The sequence below is a fragment of the Otolemur garnettii genome, unplaced genomic scaffold, assembly GCF_000181295.1.
Source record: "Otolemur garnettii isolate 467f Iridium unplaced genomic scaffold, OtoGar3 scaffold00135, whole genome shotgun sequence".
In the NCBI taxonomy this organism is placed as follows: Eukaryota; Metazoa; Chordata; class Mammalia; order Primates; family Galagidae; genus Otolemur; species Otolemur garnettii.
The window spans coordinates 1,236,267-1,255,051 of record NW_003852530.1 but is presented as its reverse complement, the minus strand read 5'-3'; the positions used below and the strand labels follow the sequence as shown (position 1 = coordinate 1,255,051).

General features: G+C 51.5%; 1 protein-coding gene and 1 long non-coding RNA gene across 9 annotated transcripts in view; one reads left to right on the top strand and one right to left on the bottom strand.

The window, feature by feature from the left end:
• CUNH19orf12 (chromosome unknown C19orf12 homolog) overlaps nucleotides 1–2,984 on the top strand; it is a 13,229-nt gene extending 10,245 nt beyond the window's left edge. For 3 of the 5 annotated variants that reach the window (XM_023518369.1, XM_023518373.1, XM_023518372.1), the window contains 2 exons: nucleotides 884–1,136; nucleotides 1,324–1,725. In XM_023518369.1, the coding sequence (XP_023374137.1) occupies nucleotides 884–1,136; nucleotides 1,324–1,480 (410 nt within the window). In that variant the 3' untranslated portion in view covers nucleotides 1,481–1,725. Of the gene's footprint in view, nucleotides 1–883; nucleotides 1,726–2,387 lie in introns of those variants that run through there. The other 2 variants (XM_023518371.1, XM_023518370.1) reach the window with 2 other exon arrangements.
• Nucleotides 2,985–18,632: 15,648 nt separating this feature from the next.
• The window catches only part of LOC105887851, a 12,775-nt gene continuing 12,622 nt past the window's right edge, over nucleotides 18,633–18,785 (bottom strand). For 3 of the 4 annotated variants that reach the window (XR_002775399.1, XR_002775401.1, XR_002775400.1), the window contains one exon: nucleotides 18,633–18,757. This is a non-coding gene — a long non-coding RNA (uncharacterized LOC105887851). The remainder of the gene's footprint in view (nucleotides 18,758–18,785) is intronic. The other variant, XR_002775403.1, reaches the window with a different exon arrangement.

The window sequence follows — 18,785 nt, the reverse complement described above, 5'->3', positions numbered from 1 at the left end:
TATGTGGCTGGCACCTTAGCCATTTGAGCCACAGTGCCAAGCCAGATTGTGAGAGATTTTAAATATACAAGTCTGGTATTCCATGTAGCAGCAACTAATTGGCACAGGGTAGCAGCTCCACTGTAGATAGGGACCCAGCTCTCCAGGTCATCGCAGACCCACTCTGTCCACTTCACTCCTTTCAGTACTTGCCTGGCCCGTAAAGGCACTTGAGCCTGAGACCTCTGTCTGAGGGCACCATCCCTTACCCACACCACGCTGCAGGTAGAACTCCCCGTTGATACGTGCTCTTCATGTCCCAAAATGGAGCGCCTTAACTTTGGCAATAAACCTCCATTTTAAAATGTTTGTACCTTTTTTGGGTAGCAGAAACAGAAATAGTAAACTACATCAGATCTGTTATTTACCCTTGTACAACTAGGCAGGGTTATACAAAAAAGCATTGCTTTAGGAGAAAAGAGCCTCCTCATCTGTCCCCTGGGTCCCTTAACCACAGGAGTACACTAGAAATTTCCTAATTTAAGGGTCAAGGAGCATGTCAGCCACCAAATGAGGAAAATTCAGCCTCTCCACTGAGATAGGTTTTCTTGAAAATGCGTTTGCTTCTCAGGCCTCTCCGTTGTGATGAGAGAGACACTTTTATGGGAAGCACCAGGGCCTTCGTTGACCCATGAAGAAAAGATTTTGGTTAGCACAGCTCTGAGGTCAGAGTGTAGCCTTACGCCGAAGGCCACATAAGCCTTTGGCCTCCACACAGACCGTTCTGACCCACTCATGAATGTGCCCACTCATCACAACAGTGGACGTGCTCTCAGTGTGAACCCAGGTGACACCCTGGGTTATGGATAAGGCCCCACTAATTGGACCCCTCCTTGTTTTCCAGGGGGGGCCGTCGGGGGTCTGCTAGGTGCCTGGATGACAAGTGGACAGTTTAAGCCAGTGCCGCAGATCCTAATGGAGCTGCCTCCCTCCGAGCAGCAGAAGCTCTTTAATGAAGCCGCTGCCATCGTCAGTAACCTGGACTGGACGGATGCCGTGCAGCTGACTGCGCTGGTCATGGGCAGTGAGGCCCTGCAGCAGCAGCTGCTGGCAATGCTCACGGACTATGTCACCAAGGAGCTGCGGGCCGAGGTCAGGTACGACGACTAGGCCACCCCTGCTAGGCAGTGGGGGCTTTGTTTAGATGATTCTGTGACTCTAGGAAGGTGCCTGGGGAGGTGGGGGAAGCCCAGCGGCGCCCCCTGAGAAATCTACGCACCCCGTTGTGTTACCTTAAACTGGAACGGAATTGCCTGCGGCAGAGGCTGCTTGTATGTTGTGCAGTGTTGCAGAAATCATGTATGAAGAAGCTGTGTTTTGGTGGCTGTGTGCACTAGTGTGCAGTGGTGGCCCTGGGACGAGCTCCCGGGGAGAAGCAAAGGTCTCCCTGCTGTGGGCTGTGCTTGCAGCTTCCTGCTCCGTCTCACCATGGAGGGTCTGAAGGACATGACCAGTTTCAGCTGACTGTCTGGCTACACTTGATTCTCCCGCTATGGGGCCTTCGCATCCTGTGAAGACAACTCCTTTTCCAAGCACCTGTCAGAGGACAGGACCCCACCCCACCCAACCCTAAGGCCTTGGGGTCTCAGGGTCTTGTAGGGACCCATGCTGGAATCAGATCTGCCTCTAGAGCACAACAGCGACTGCTGGGTGACTCATGCAGGGGCAGTCGCTGTTGAGGCAAGCCAAACACCTAGTGCCTGGCACCTGCTTCCACTAGCTACGTGCCTAGGCTGTCCACTTCCCAGGGCCTTGCAGTCCCCATCTGAAGAGTCTTGGTAGTTCTTGAGTTATGCCTTTTAAAATGAAGTATTTTCAGTAAGAAGTGCAGCCTCACTCACCTCAGAGCTCTTGTGAGTTTAGTCCCAGATCACCACAAGAAAGGGGCTGTCACAGCAAAGCCAGTCACGTGTCACTTGGTTTCCTGGTGCATGTAAAAGTTATGTTTACGGGATACTGTTGTCTTTCAAATGTATAATATGTCTAAAGAACACACATACCTTAATTAAAAAATACTTAATTGGCCAGGTGCAGTGGCTCATGCCGTAATCCCAGCACTCTGGGAGGCTGAGGCAGGTGGATTGCTTGAGCTCAGGAGTTTGAGACCTGCGTGAGCAAGAGTGAGACACCATCTCTACTAAAAATAGCAAAGTTAGCTAGGTGTGGGCACCTTTAGTCCCAGCTACTCAGGAGGCTGAGGCAGGAGGATCACTTGAGCCTGAGAGTTTGAGGTTGCTGTGAGTTGTGATGATGCCACAGGACTCTACCCAGGGCAACAGAGTGAGGCTGTATCTCAGAAAAACCTCAGACAACCCCCCATCACCGAAACTCTATTACTTCTGACACAGAGACATGAGATGAGCACACGCAGCTGAAGAGAAGATACCGGACATGCTTGCTGGACTCAGGGTTGACGATGACCTTCAGTTTGTGAAACACCCAGTACCTCAAAGTGCCATAAATTCAGGGATGCCTGTATTGCTCTTTCTGAAGGGATGAGATCATAAACATCTAAGAAATGTTTCCGCCAGAAAGATTCCCTAGTTCAGTTGACACTTTATCTATAGGGGTTCTGATTCTATGCATTCAACCACTGGATTAAAAATATTTGGAAAAATTTTGCATCTGTACTGAACATGAATGGGCTTTCTTCTTGTCATTGTTCCCTGAAGTACAAACGCAGGACCTCAGCTACTCACAGGGCCTCGACAGCATGTCAGGCACCATGGTATCACGGGAGGATGGAACAGATTATGGCAGATAGCACGAGGTTCTTTATCCAGGACTCAGATTTGGGATCCAAGGAAGGTCCTGGAACCACACTGCCCCACCCCCGCCTGGATACTAAGGGACAGCTGTCCTGTATTCACTTTGTTTTTACAGCTACAACTTGACTATCATCAAACTACAATAAACACTTTTTCCTGAAAAGTCATCTTCCCCCATATTTTGTGCAAACCATCTCTGACATTCAAAAGTCTTACAAGTGGAACAGAAGGGAAGATAGCAGATTTATGGCTTTGTCCACAGACTGGTCCCTGGAGGTGTGGAGGGAGACCCTCCTGAGGGCCAGCCACGGAAAGCACGGAACCCCGGCCCCTCTGCAGGTGTAAAGAGAACATCAGGGTGAGGTGTAACCCACAGCAACTCAGGAAGGTCGAGAGAGAAGAGCCTTTCTCTCTCCGAGAAATCGCTTTTCACCTGGCCTCAGCTAGCACAGGTCAGGTGCCCTCGCTCAGGCCACAGTCCTGGAGTTAATGAAGCCCCTTTAATCATTTAGGGAGAGGCTTGAGTGGTGGGGCAGGGCAGGGGTGGGGAGAGGGTTGTCTGTGAAGGCTGAGTGTGGCCTTTCTTTTGGAGTGATCACTTCTGTTCTTCCTGTTTAAAAAGTCCAGCCTGTGGTCTAAAAATCAGAGCATGACCCGCCCTCTATTTTTTATAGCTTTAGTAAAGGTAAAAACATCAGTTTGCAGATAGCATGAGAATGAAGACAGAATGAAGATTTTTGGTTCAGTAAAGTTGGGGGATGCTTTTCTAATTGTGAACAATATGCCACATACTGCAGCTGCTTACAAGAGATCCTCCTGGGAGAACCACGACTGTAGGAGACTTGCCTGTGTTAGGCACTTGGGTCCCACCCATCATACTCGTGGATCAGGCCCAGGGACCAAGAGCTCAGAGGTCTGATAGCCACAGAAGACCTGTTTCCAGCCCTTCCAGCCCACTTGCCTCTACCCCAGGGAGGTGGTGGTCTAACTCCTGACCAGTTTGGTGTCTGGCTGGGTCCTGGGGTGACTCAGTGGCCTTGGGCCCAGCGTACAGCCCAAACCTCCAGTCCCATCTCTCCCAGGATCCACAGCCACTTTCCTTGAAGTTCCCCCAAGGTTTCTTCTCTGTAGGTTTTCTTGTTAGCCTTTAGAGTTTTAGTATTTACATCTCTGTATCTTCTTCTTTTTTTTTTTTTGTAGAGACAGAGTCTCACTTTATTGCCCTTGGTAGTGCTGTGGTGTCACACAGCTCACAGCAACCTCCAACTCCTGGGCTTAGGCGATTCTCTTGTCTCAGCCTCCTAAGTAGCTGGGACTATAGGCGCCCACCACAACGCCTAGCTTTTTTTGTTGCAGTTTGGCCAGGCCAGGTTTGAACCCGCCACCCTCAGCACTTGGGGCCAGCACCCCACTCACTGAGCCACAGGCACCACCCACATCTCTGTATCTTCTTTGTACAAATATATTTATCTGTTTTTGAATAGATAACACCAGCCTGGTGTAAAACTTAAAAGGTACCAGCCAAAGTCTCTAAAACACAGGGGAAGAGGCGGCCACTGTCACCAGTGTCTTTCATTCAATTTTTAAACAGTCTCCAAAGGCTGTTCATTTCCTTTTATCTGTCAGTTTACTGATGAAAACTTAGAGAAATCACAGAAAGTGTAATGAAATAAAAGCCACTATAAAATCCACCACCCAGAGTACTGCCCATAGCAAATCTGGTGTCTTTCCTGCCATCATTTTAGTGCTGTGTATGTACTTTGCTAATGTAGCTGCATTTTCACTGTCTATACCTTTTTAAACACTTTTATCAATTAACATTAACATTTAATTAATATTAAATAACATTTTTTATTTAATTTAAAATTCCTTGTAATGGCTGCATAGTATTCCGTCGGGCCTAACCATGTGCTTGGGGTTGGGGTTTGGGGCACATTTTTACTGTTAGAGGCTGCAGTGAGTATTTTTGTTTGAACATTCTTTTAATATTTTGGATTATGATTGATAGCTTTTAGTATCAATTCCTTAAAGTAAAACACTGCTGCATTAAAAAGTATGCAACAGTTTTTTTAACGGTGGTTGCTATATTTGTTCGAAATTCTTTCCAGAGAGTCAATATCACCAACTTACTCTCCCGACCACGGGGCTTGGGAGTGCGCGCCTCGCTGCAGCCTCTCGGAGAGCATCCATTCATTCCTCCCTGACTACTGTCGGTCAGTCGGTCAGTCGTGTCTGATTCTTTTCTCTTTAGAGTAAGGGTGGGGCTGATTGGCCTGTGGCTTGGCTGTCCCCCTGCTGTGTTGTCACCTGTTGAAGGAAGATGCTGGGGTGGCCTCTCGTGTGCCTCTGCTCCTGGGTGCTGGCAGCCCCCTAGGCCACGTGGCCGACTCGCCAAAGGGTGAACAGGGCTCCATGGTTGGGCTGCGGCTGCGCCACGTGCTGCTGGCCAGGTGGCCCAGTGGCTGACTGGCCTGGTGGCCCAGTGGCCTGGTGGCGGAGCAGCGGAGCTGGCACTCCAGCCGTGGGCACCACACAACCCGGGTAAGGGCCCCGGGCTGCCTACAGGGCGAGGAAGCAGCTGGGAGAGAAGCCTTGGTGGGGGGACTCAGGAATTATAAAAGGAAACCATCTGCTCCGGGGCGGTTATTAACCTGCTTCGGGTGTCGACTTGACAGCGAGATTGTTCACAGGCAGCTGGTGTATTTTTAGCTAGAATTAACTTTTCTGGTTTTCTGTGTTTTGAGACGTCTGGCTGGGTGGGAGGTAAACCCGGCTGAGGTGTGCGGGGCGGGGGACAGGCTGGGGACAGGCCGGCGCGGAGCCCGCTCCGCATCAGTTACCCTCCGGCGCCACCTAGTGGCACCCGCCCCGCCGGCGCCACCGAGAGGACGCCGCGCAGGAGTCTCCTTGCGGAGGGCGAGGCCTTGCTGCGGCTTGAGTAAGCTGTGAGCAGAACCCAGTAGTCGCGTCTCCTGAAACATTTTGCGTCGGAAACAAGAGTGTCTTCAATCCTAAACAGTCAACTTTTGGCCGTTAGGAAGCGCCAGGATTCCTTTGCACGTCGCAGAGGGAGCGGGGACGTCTGGGGCGTTTGCGGGCTGTTGGGGGCGGGGGACACTGGGCTTTATTATGTGCCGGAGGCTCCTGGGACCACCACGATAACCTCAGGTGGGGAGGGGGCTGATGGCAGGCTGCGGGTCGGCTCTGGATGCCCCCAAATTCTGGCAAATGGAGAAAGTTGGAAGGTGTTTTTCTCAACTATGGACATGGTGGCTATTTATTTTTCTGGGTTTTAGTCATTTTCATTGGCAATTAAGCAAATTTAAGTATAATATCTAGGACATGCCAGTTTATATAGCAATTAATTAGTAAAAATGAGTACAAATGATCACGCCGAGGTCTGGCAGGGCTGTGGGTAAACGGGCACGCAGCGCTTCCCAGAGGCGGTGGCACAGAGCAATACTGCCCTTGGGGAGAGTGGTTTGAGGAGAAAAAAGGCTTAGGGACGATAAAATTGTATATGCTTTCCAGCCAGCCAATTTCACTTTAGGGAAGACATTCCAATAAAATAATTCAAATGGAAAAAAGTAAAAGACATTCGTAGCACTGATGTTTGTAATAGCAGGAACACAGGAAACCCAGCTTTGAACTACAGGGAAATAAAGCATCGTGCACGTGAGATAGTGGGGCCTAAGGCCAAGTTTAATAAATAGTAAGTGGGGCGAGTAATGAGATTCAGGCCCGGCTACACACTTTACTGTATAGTGAATTCATAGTTTGTGCTGGGTTGGGGGGAGAGTAAGAGGAATTGCCGATGGTGCTGGGTGATCAGAGTGGGCGTCCCACCTGCTGAAGCTAAGGTTCAGAGGGGACAGAGGAGCATGTGTGAGCCTCAAAGGTGGGCATCTCATGGGAGGGGGGTTCTAGAGTTTTAAAATGTGAGTCATCTGGCTGGGCTCCATGGCTCATACCTGTAATCCCAGCACTCTGGGAGGCTGAGGCAGGTGGATTGCCGGTCCTCAGGAGTTTGAGAGCAGCCGGAGCAAGGGTGAAACCCATCTCTCCTAAAAATAGAAAAACTAGGCCGTTTTGGCAGGCTCCTGTAGTCCCAGCTGCTCAGGAAGCTTGGGCAGGAGGATTGCTTGAGCCCAAGACTTTGAGGTTGCTGTGAGCTATGACTCTGTGGAACTCTACCCAGGGTAAAATAAAATAAAATGAAATAAAATGTGAGTCACGTATGTGTCCCTAAACGAAACAATAACCAGCCTTGTCAGATTTAGGAGAGCTGGCCATCGGTCCCTAACTCCCTGGGGCTGCCTCCCACAGACTGTTCAAAGCCATCATAACTCAAGGCCGCATTCTCTGGAGCCCGCTTTGGACCCTATCCTCAAGGTTAAGTTCCAAAGCATGATCCCAGATCATGAGATCCACAAGAGCTCACTGACCAAGGTCAGAGGGCTGGCTGTGCTGTGCTCTTTGTTTATAAAGCCTTCTCTCTGTGTCAGCACTTTCCAATGGAAATATAATGCAAGCCAAAAGCCTGAGCCACGTGTATAATTTGGAAGTTTCTAGTAACCACATTTCTGAAAAGAAAAGAGTGGGTGAAATTAATTTAATAGTATACTTTAACCCCATGTATCCAAAATACTATCATTTCAACATGTAATCAATGTAAAAATTGAGCTGTCTTAAGTCTTGGAAACCTGGAGCATATTTTATACTTAACAGAACATTTCAATTCTGACTGGCCACATGTCAAGCCACAGAAGCAGTGGCTACTGTGCTGGCATCACAACTCTGTAAGATACACAACAGAAACTATAAAAATAAAACAATTAACCTACTTGGGTTGTCGGTGACACAGACACATCCTGTAAGAGCCAGGGACCTCTTCATGTCCGTCCTCTGTTCTGAAATTCAGTATCTGAGTGAGAACAGATTGGGGTGTTATGGACTGAACTGTGTCCCCTCAGATTCATATGTTGAACCCTTAATCCCCAATGTGATGACATTTGGAGGTGGGACCTTTGGGAAATAGGTGGGTTTAGATGAGGACCTGAGGGTGGGGCCCTCATTGTGGGATTAGTGCCTTGCTAATGGGATTAGTGAGCTTGCTTGCTGTCTCTCCGTGTGAGGACTCAGTGGAAGACAGCCCTCACCAGAACCTGACCATGTGGGCTCCTAAATACTGGTCTTCCGGCCTCCTGAACTGTGAATAAGTATGTTTCTACCATTTAAGCAAGCCATAGATGAGACGCGGAGTAGACCTGGTGTGTGGGTGAAGACCCCCTACCTGGATGGACCTGAACATTCCTGGGAGAGGGCAAAGACCCCCTACCTGGATGGACCTGAACATTCCTGGGAGAGGGCGAAGACCCCCTACCTGGATGGACCTGAACATTCCCGGGAGAGGGTTCCTTGCTGCAGCCACTAAGAACCAGCCTTGTCCTGCCCACGAACAAACAGGAAGCCATGCCACGGGGGCCTTAAAGGACAGCATCCCCAAATCTCCATCCCCTTGCCACCTGCCCCTGCCTGGCTGGATATAGGTAAAGGAAATCACCTGACTTCCTAGATGATCTCACTTTCAATTCACCATCACTACGCTCAGATGGGGCTGCAATGTTGCTTGGCAGTCACCCCATTTCCCAGTCCTTTTCCTCGCCCTCAACCAGCGGTTCTCAACCTGTGGGTCACGACCCAAAGGGACTGTATTAAAGGCTCCCGGCATTAGGAAGGTTGAGAACCACTGCTCTAACCTCCTCTCTCCCAGGGTGCCCAACCTTTATTCCTCTGTCCTTTCTTTCCAATGGTGACCTTGTTTCCTGTTCCTAAAAAAGAGGGAGGGGTAAAAAGTGAATGCCACGGCTGACATCTGTACCAAGTAACCGGTCTTTCCTCCTGTTGCCGGGAGCTGACCTCACTTGACTAATGCCACTGCCTTTCCTGGGCACTGGGTCCCCTCGCTCCTCCCGCTTAGAGACACTGTGCCAGACACTCTCCCTGTTCTCTGTCCCATTTCCCCTTCTCTAATGCCCTGTTCCATCACCACGAACGTGTGCATCAGTTCTCCACATTAACAAACAGCAAAGGTTTCAACACGGGTATAAGGACAACTCAGTGGAGAAAATTATCATCTCTTCAGGAAACAGTGCTGGGACGGCTCTATGACAGCATGCAAAAAAAAATGAAGTGGGCCCCTGCCTTATACCAGATACAAAAATCAAGTCAAAATAGGCCTGAAGTAAGAACAAAAGCCATAAAAAGCTTTCTTGGATGAAAGCACAAGGATAACTTTCTGACCTTGGAGTAGGCAATGGTATCTTAGGTATGATACAAAAACACAGGTGATGTAAGGGAAAAACTAAGTAAATGGGACTTCATCAAAATTACAGTTTTGTGAATCAGGCACCACCAAGAAAGTGGAAAAACAAACCATGAAATGGCAGAAAGTAATAGCACCTCGCATGTCTGGTAAGGGACTCGTATCCAGAATAGATAACGCACTCTCACAACACAACAATACAAAATGGCCTGATTTAAAAATGGACAAAAAGCTCATGAGACACCCAGAACCTCAGTGAGAGGCCACTTCTCCCCTCCTGCGATGGCTGAGAGAAAGATGGTAACAGGTGTCGATGAGGCTGGGAAGAAGCTGGAACCTTTATGCATTGCTGGTGGGGATGTAGAACAGTCCACCACGTGGGAACAGTGCCACAGCTCCTCAAAACAGTAAACTCGGGGCTACCATATGACCCAGCAATCCCGCCCTAAAGTATATCTCCAAGAGAATGGAAACCATACGTCCACACAAAAACTTGTACACAAATGTCCATTGGCAGCATTATTCATAATAGCTAAACAGTGGGAAAACCTAAATGGCCATCAGCTGATGGATGGAACCAGAGATGTCGTCTATAATATACAATGGGCCATTATTTAGCCATAAAAAGGAATTATGCACTGCCACGTGCTACCACTTTGATGAAACTCGAAATATTATACCCAATGAAAGAAGCTAGTCACAAAAGACCACACACCGTGTGATCCCCTTTGTATGAACCGTGTGGAGCTGGCAAGTTCAGGGGCACACAGAGCAGATGAGAGGCTGCGAAGGGCTGGGGAGGGAGGAGGGCAGTGGGTGTTCACAGGGCCCGGGTTTCTCTCCCCCGGGGTGGTGAAAACCTTCTGAAATTAGTGTGATGCTTGCACAATCTTGCAACTGTACTGAAGACCGCTGAATTATATGAAGAGGGGGTGGGGTTTATGGGATGTGAATTAAGCCTCAAAAATGCTGTTTAAAAATGCAAAAACACAGCTCATGTGGGCCCTCCCTCACCCCCTTAGTTCTTTCTTTCTCTCCCCTGGCAGTGGAGCTGTTGGGTGAGTGCTCTGTGCTGTGTCTGCTGTTCTCTTGACCTTTTCCAGAAGGCATCTGCTCCCACCACTCCAGGATCTTTTGTCAAGGGCACCACTGACCTCCATGTTATACCCAGCCGTCAGCCCACTGTTCCCCTTCCTGGACCTGTCGGGACACTTGGTGGTGCAGCCAACCATCCCCTCCTGGCTGGGCCTGCCTGAGCCTGGGGTCTCCTTCTGCCTCCTGCCTAGACACCTGCCCCTCTCCATCTCCTCTGCTGCTTCTGCTTCCTGGCCTGATCTGTAAACGCTGGACTGTCCCATCACCCATTTCTTGTACCCGTCTCCTCTGTCTACACTCACTCCCTTGGGGCTCAGTCCACGCCCTGGCTTGCTTAGTCACTGATGACTCCCAGGTGTGTTTGGCAGCCCAGAGTTTCCCCCAATCCATTCGCTCTCTCCAACTTTGCATGAAAAATGGAGCTCCTGATACCTATCACCCCCCCCCCCAAAACCCCACCATGGCAGACCAACACCACCAACAAAAACAGCTTCTCCATCAGCCTTCTCTGTCCCAGAAACCAGTAACTTGACTCACGCCTGTAATCCCAGCACTCTGGGAGGCCAAAGCGGTGGATTGCTTGAGCTCAGGAGTTCCAGCCCAGCCTGAGGAAGAGCACGGCACCATCTCAACTGGAAAAATACAAAAACTAGCTGGGCAACATAGTGGGCACCTGTAGTCCCAGCTACTGGGGAGGCTAAGGCAAGGGGCTCGCATGAGCCCAAGGGATTGAGGTTGCTGTGAGCTGCAGTGATGCCACAGCACTCTACCCAGGGAGACAGAATGAGATTCTATAACAGAAAAAACAAAACAAAGAGACCAGTAACTTCTTCCTTCCATCTGCTACTTTTTTTTTTTTTTTTTGAGACAAGAGTCTCACTATATCACCCTTGGTAGGGTGCCGTGTGGTCACAGCTCACAGCAACCTCAAATTCTTGGGCTCAAGTGATTCTCTTGTCTCAGCCTCCCAAGTAGCTGGGACTACGGGTGCTTACCACAATGCCCGGCTATTTTTTGTTACAGCTGTTTAGCTGTCGTTTAGCTGGCCTGGGCTGGGTTTGAACCCCCCTCCCTCCGTGTATATGGCTGGCACCATAACCACTGTGCTACGGGCACCCAACCCCAGCTATTTTTGTTGGTGGCGTTGGTCTGCCATGGTGAGGGGTTTGGGGGTGATGGGTATCAGGAGCTCCATTTTTCATGCAGAGTTGGAGATTCTTATAGACATGACAGGGAGTTGACTGCACTTCTTTCTCCCTGCCATGCCCCTGATCCAGTCCACTCGTGGTTCTGGTGGGTCTTCCTTCCAACATGGCTGTGATTCCATCTCTGCTCAGCGCCCCCACGGCAGCCATTGTGTCTCACCTCCTTCATGCTATCAGTCGCCCTCAAACCATTGTGTGAACCTCACAATAACCACCATCCTGCTAAAGGGAGTGTCAGACTGTGCCGCTCTCCTGCTGAGGCTTTCTTTGCATTCGCAGGAAAAGCCCAAGTCCTTCCCGCGTCCTGGGGTCCTGCCTCAGCTCCTCTCCCCCTCACCTCTCTGACTTCAGCTCTGCTCTCTCCCCCTGGGGCACTCTGCCCCAGCCACACCAGCTTCCTCCACCCTGGACCATACTGGGCACACTCCCACCCCAGGGCATAGCACCTGCTGCCCTGCTGCCTTGAATGCTCCTCTCCCAAGAATCCGCATGGCTTCTGTTCCTGTCCTCCAGGTCTTAAACTTGCCCAGCCCCTTCTTGGAAACTGCAGGCCCCCCAGCCCTCTGTCTCGCCCCCTGCCCTGTTGTTCCCTCCGGACCCACTACCTGCTAACACACTTAGCTGCATTCTGTACTTTCCCACATGAGAGGATTTGTATCAGGAAGAAGTGTGGAGATGATCTTTTCAGAAAACAAAACAGCACATCAGCAGGGCTGGCCTATGATGGCCAGGCATGAGTATTTCCAAATAGTGTGGCCCTTCTTTGTTGGGAATTTTTTTTTTTTTTTTTGGCTGGGGCTGGGTTTGACCCTGCCACCTCCGGCATATGGGGCCAGTGCCTTACTCTTTGAGCCACAGGTGCTACCCTGTTGGGAATTTTCCTAGGTCTGGAAAAGGTGTCAGAGATTTTAGTGTACTTCAAAAACATACTTACGTCATCTCTCTCGCATCACTGGAGTAACCTCCAGGAGAGGGATTCTGTCTAGTCTATTCACAGCTGTATCCGCAGTGGTGGTAGGCACTCAATAAATGTTTGTTGAATGAATACATAAAAGACTTACAATCTGGCAGGCCGCTTTGTCCCCCTTTAACTTTTGCACCAATGCTGACCATGCTATCAACATGCTGATGCCTCTTCTGAACCAGGTGTGACACCTGCACGATCTCAGCATGGGCTCCACTCTGCTGGAGAATTAGCTGTCTTCTCCGTGAACCTGGCAAGCCAGCTCCAGGTACAGGACGTGTCTGAGACTTGCATTCCAAGTAACCCACTGAAGTGATTGCTGTGAGAAGGACTGATAATAACAGGTGTTGGTGGGAAAGTGGAGCAAGTGGACTCTCACATACTCCTGAGATTGAACTACTGCAGAAACCTGTAGCATCTCCTGAAGCCAAATCTATGTGCACTCACGGTCCAGCATCTCTGCCCTGAGTTACACGCCTCACAGAAATGAGCAGTTACGTTGGCCTGAAGACATCCACAGGAATGTTTACAGCAGTTTTATTCATCATAACCCCAAACCGGTAACAACCCCAAATGTCTATCAATAATTGAATGGATAAGACATTGTGGAAAGTTCATAAAATAGAATATTTACCACACTGAAAAAGAACAAATTATGGATACCCACAGCATGGAGGAATCTCATAGGCATAATGCTGAACAAAAGAATTTGGAACAAAATGATGTTATATGATCAAGAAAAAATCTAGCCCGGGCCTGCCCAACAATAGTGACAACTGGACGGCACCTGTGGCACAGTGGGTAGGGTGCTGCCCCATATACTGAGGGTGGCAGGTTTGAACCTGTGGCCAAACTGCAACAACAACAAATCAAAAACAAAAACAAACAAACAAAAAAAACAGTGACAACTACAACAAAAACATAGCTGGGCCTTGTGGCAGGTGCCTGTAGTCCCAGCTGCTTGGGAGGCTGAGGCAGGAGGATTGCCTAGGAGTTTGAGGTTGCTGTGAACTGTGACGCCACTGCACTCTACCGAGGGCGACATACTAAAACTCTGTGTCAAAAAGAAAAGAAGAAAATCAGGAAAAACTTAGGGTGATAGAAGTCAGAACACCCGTTACCCCTCAGAGGCTGGGAAGGGCTGGAAGGAGCCGTCTGTGGGTGCTGGAGATCTGTTTGCTACTTACACCCATGTGTGCATGCGAGTGTGTGTGTGGCGTGCTCATGTCTGTGCAAAGTGTGTGTATGCAAGTGTGTGTGTGGCGTGCGTGCTCATGTCTGTGCAAAATCTCACTGAGCGGCAGGGTTATGATTTGGGCAGTTTAAAGGATGTAGATGATACCTCAGAAAACAAAAGTCCCCAAGGGGGGACGATCCAGACAGTTGGCTGGCTGCGTCTCTTCTGAACTAGTGTCTGACCCCATGCTAATTTCCTCCTAGTACTTCTTTGAAGACTTATAGATTTCCCTAATCGTTTATTCCCTGACCTTTGCAGAGATCAATACACAGAAACACCTTGGATTTACTAGCAGGGGGTGGGGGAGGGGGCTCTAACAAAGTCAGTCCTTAGGGAAGCTCCTTCTGCGGCACCAATGATCTCCCTAAGTTGAGGAGGAGTGGGCGGCTTTGTTTCCCAAATCAGGTTTGCATCTGAATTACATTCTTCCCAGGGTTTTGACTCCTGTGAAAATCAGCTGGTGAGGGAGGCAGACTGCTGCTGAGTGAGATGTCTCATTGTTTTTGACTTGAATAAAGGAACAATCACGGTGTCCATTGTGCTCTGAATGGTGTTTTCATTTCTTCGAGCTGTGGGTGATTGGGTCGGTTCCTCCCTAATTGAATTGAAATTCCCACAGCGCTCTCCCCACCCAGCCTCCCTGTCAACTCATGCTGGGGGTGAATCTGGACCCCAACACCCTCTCCTCATTCCCTTTCCCTGGAACCTCCTGAGAGCAGACCAGGACTTACTTGTCCGTGTGACCTCAGGGGCCACTCCTCCCTCTGTGCAGCTAAGGGGGGAAGCTGCCAACCCTGGCAGAGCGTGGTCTGGGGATGGGATACGCTGGTTGCTCACACTGCCCTGTGCCCATTTCTATGGCCAGGATGTGGGTGGGGTCACCTGTACCAAACCATGCAGCTGAACATGAGGAAAAGGAGATTCCTGAAGAATGTGACCCCCTGATGAGGAACCTTGCACAGATAAGCCCGGCATACAAAACCCCAAGAACTCACTCCCAACACCGGTGGGCACAGAGCTATGAGCACACAACAGCTTTTTTTTTTTTTTTTTGAGACAGAGTCTCCCTCTGTTACCCTGGGTAGAGTGCCATGGCGTCATCATCAAACTCTTGGGCTCAAGCGAGCCTCTTGCCTCAGCCTCCCGAGTAGCTGAGACTACAGGGGCCCACCACCCTGCCCTATTACTTTTCTATTTTTAGTAGAGACAAGGTCTCACTCTTGCTCAGGCTGGTTTCCAGCTCCTGAGCTCAAGCAGTCCACCTGCCTCAGCCTCCCAGAGTGCTGGGATTATAGCCTTGAGCCACCGGGCCAGGCCTACATTGAGTTTCAAGGGGAGGGAACAGCTTGGAGAGCTTGGGGCCTGTCCTGGGACATAAGACACAGAAAGAGTTTTGTCAGAAGTCTGGGGTAGGCACCCTAGACTGCCCGTCTGCACAGCTCCGCCTGCACTGTGGCACCCACAGTCCCACCTCCTTCATGCTGAATGACTCTGCTTCAAGGCCTGCTCTCTGTGGACCAGCTCCAGCTTAGGCCTTGGGGAAGGAATCTCTCGGGAACTGGGTTAAGCCAGCAAGTGGCTGGCTTGGCCCTGGGCTGCAAGGCTCAAAGGCTCAGCTTCCTGTGGGCAGGGTGCCAGGACACTTGGTTTCTGTTTCAGATGTGAAAGAATGCATTTTCACATTTTAAGGATGTTGGTAATTTGCAGACCACATAAAATTTCCGTGTACACGTGTACATGTGTGTGCACACGTGTGTGTTCTGGAACCATGGAGTCCTGATTTTCCATGGCCCAGGGCACTGCTGTGGGCAACCAGAGTATCGAGTTAAGCACAGCTGTGCTGAGGAAGAGTGGGGGCCTTGGGGGGCCTTCGGGGCAGCACCCAGAACCCCTCCCTCCCAGCCTGAGAGCCACAGTGGGCAGGAACTGCTCTCAGGAAGCTTGTGGGAATGTCTGGCAGGACCCTTACACTGATGCTCCAAAGATCAAAATTTCCCCTTGTTTTTGCCCAGAAATATCTGGCTCTCTCTGCCCACACCCCCTGTTCTTTCCCCGCCTGCCTTTCTGTTTTGATCTTTGAACATTCCATTCAGAGCTAGACTCTGTGGTGGGGGGAGCCAGCAGGAGACAGGGTGCTGGGGTGGGGGCTTGGGAGCCAGAGGACACAGCTGGCCACAGCTCTCCTCCCACCCAGAGTGTCACCTGCTCACGAGTGTCAGATGCATGTCCACTCTCGGGGTTCCAAAGCACAGGCTTGGCTGGGGAGAGGCCCACTGTCAGAATCCCAGCCTGTATGACAAGTCTCCCTTGGGTCCTCGCCCTTGTTCCTAGGCGTGACCTCCCTGCATTCACCCTCTAGTTCTCCCATCTGTATACTGACATGAAGCCCATCAGAGGCTTGGAGATGGAGATGGGAGGCCGGAGGCCGGCTGGGGAGGCTGGGCACCCTGGGGGGGGAGTGGGCTGAAGGGGATGTGTATGCACAGGCAGGTATGTACACAGGGCCCCCAGGGTCCCTCGGGGTGATGGCTCCACCCTTCAGGGTCCGGCCCACACCTGCCTCTAAGGCCTTGGTTGAACTGCTCACTGTGGCCATCTGGAAGCTCCTTCAGGAGTTGAATGCAGCAGACCTCCCCAGTCCTGGGTCACCTGAAAGGGTAGGGAGGGGTGGAAGAGCCAGAGAGGAGTTAGGTACCCTGGTGCTGCTGGCTGGGCCAGACTCTACAGAGGCAGGTTAGGCAAAGCTGACGGCATCAGCTTTGGACATGAGACTTGGAGGTCCCTGTGACATCTTCCCAGTGTCCCCCAGGAGCTAGGGAGGTGACAAGGCCACCTTTCAAGAGAGGCATCTGTGGAATGCCCAGTGGTACAGGACCCTGGGCTGGGGCCGTGGAGACTGCACACGGGCAGCAGTACCCGTGTCCCGGAGCTCCCACGGCCAAGGACGCTCTCAGGGAAGGTGGGGGTGGAAGAGCAGGAGCGACACCTCCCTCGGGCAATGCAGGGAGGCTGCAGAGGGGGTCACATGTGTGCCAGGATGGGGTCAGCAAGCACTGGGAGAAGCCAGGATTCTGAGCCTCTCTCCTCCCTTTACACTCCCCCCCCCCCACTTTTGCCCTCTGGTTCTGCCCCAGGGCACCGGTCCCACTGAGTCTGTGCTGGGCTGAGGCACAGCATACCAGGCCTGGATGCACAGGGAGGAAGGCAGGCGGATGGCCCCCATTGACTGGCTGGGGCTGAGGGGGGAGCCCCTCCCCTGCCTGCATCCTCCTGCAGGCCCACTTCCTTCCCGCTCTGTCAGAGGAAGCAGCTGTCTTGGTTTGTCTGGGGTGGCTCAAGACACCCCAGATCCAGGCTGAGAATTGGGTCAGCCTCTGAGGCATCTCCAGGTGCTCAACCCAGTGCTGGGCCCAAGAGTGGCCCCAACTTCCCCCAGCAGCCTCTTTCTGGCTGCGTTCACAGTACATACTGGGCAGGGGAGGCCGACGGGCAGAATCCTCTGATGCCAACCTGGGTAACATCCCCAAGGAAGCCCTTGGAACTGAGCCCACAGCCAGGCCAAATGCTACCTCCCCAGAAAACTCTGCCTGGCGGGGGTGGTGGGCAATTCCGGCCCCTCCCTGTGAAAACAATTCACAGTGTCAGGGTGAAGATGGTCTCCTGGCCCTCCTGCTGGCCAGGAACAGTGGTCTCCAGCACTTAGACAGGAAGCTGCAGGGCCTAAGCTCAGTCATTGCTTTATTACTGTCCCTCTGCCCCTGTCCCCGCCCCGCTTCCTACTTGACTAATCTATTTCTTCAGCAAATGATTAGTGTCAAGGATGGGAAGGGACAGCCGGTAAAGAGACCCCAAGCCCTTCCCCGTGGAGCCTACTATCCTCTGGTGAGGTCCTACCATCCTCTGCTGGCTTCTCCAGGGAGTCCTTCCTCTGGCTAGGTCTGTCTCAGGGCTGAGGCCACATCTCTTTTAGCCTGAAGATGACACTGTGTGATGTGGCTGTGCCTCCCTGGAGCCAGTAAGTGGCAGTCACTGCCACCATCAGCACCTGTACCCCACCACCATCATCAAGGAGGGACAAGATTCCTGGGGTCCTGTGAAGCCACTGCCTGGCTCCTCGGCCTCAGCAGTGAACACTCAGTGTCTCCAGCCCCCATGCAGGTGGGCCCTTCTTTAAGGAAACTTGGCACCAGAGGGTGCCACTCTGGTTCACCCCTTGTAAAAACCCCTAGTGTCTTGACTCCTTCGGGAACACTGTGTCCCTGCATGGCTGCCCTCAGCCCCTGCCTGCCCTGAGGTCACAGCTGTGCCTTCACTTTCCACCTGCAGCTGCTCCAGTCAGGGCTGATTCCTGCAGCGACAGTCCAGGTAACGCTGAGGTGGGTGACGGTGGGGCTCTGGTGTCCCTCAAATGCATAGGCCTGGTCCCCAGACCCTCCCTGTGGGCCCCTGTATCTCCTAGCAGGAGAGGCAGCATAGGCCCTCCCAGGGACCCATGTTGCCTGTGAGCAGGGTCGGCTGATGGCAGGGGCATGGCGGCCGAGCACAGCTGGGAGGAAAGGTTCCAGGGTGGTGGACAGGAGCACATGGCTGGCAGGACATTTGGTTCCCATGTCCTTGCCAGGCATTTAAGCAAATGCCGAGGCAGGAGAGTGAGGGCTGCTCCGAGGACCAGCAAAAGAGCACCCACATCAGGTTCAGCTATCCCATTCCAGTACGCCCATCGCAATCACCACTACTACAGTATCCCCAAACACACTGGCCCTACCCAATACCTCTGTCATAGTGTCCCCACCCATCATAGTACCTCCATCATAGTACAATTACGTAAGCAGAGAATGCCCGACCCATCAAAGTACCCACATCACAGTACACTTACCTCATCATAGCACCACATCACAGTACTTCCTATCAAAGACTCCCTACCACAGAACCCGGGCTCGATCAGAATATTCCCTCACAGAACCCCTGCTCCATCACAGTCCTCCCTCACAGAGAACCTGCTCCATCACAGTACTCCCTCACAGAGAAACTGCTCCATCACAGTACTCCCTCACAGAGAACCTGCCCCATCATAGTACTCCCTCACAGAACCCTGCTCCATCACAGTACTCCCTCACAGAACACCTGCTCCATCACAGTACTCCCTCACAGA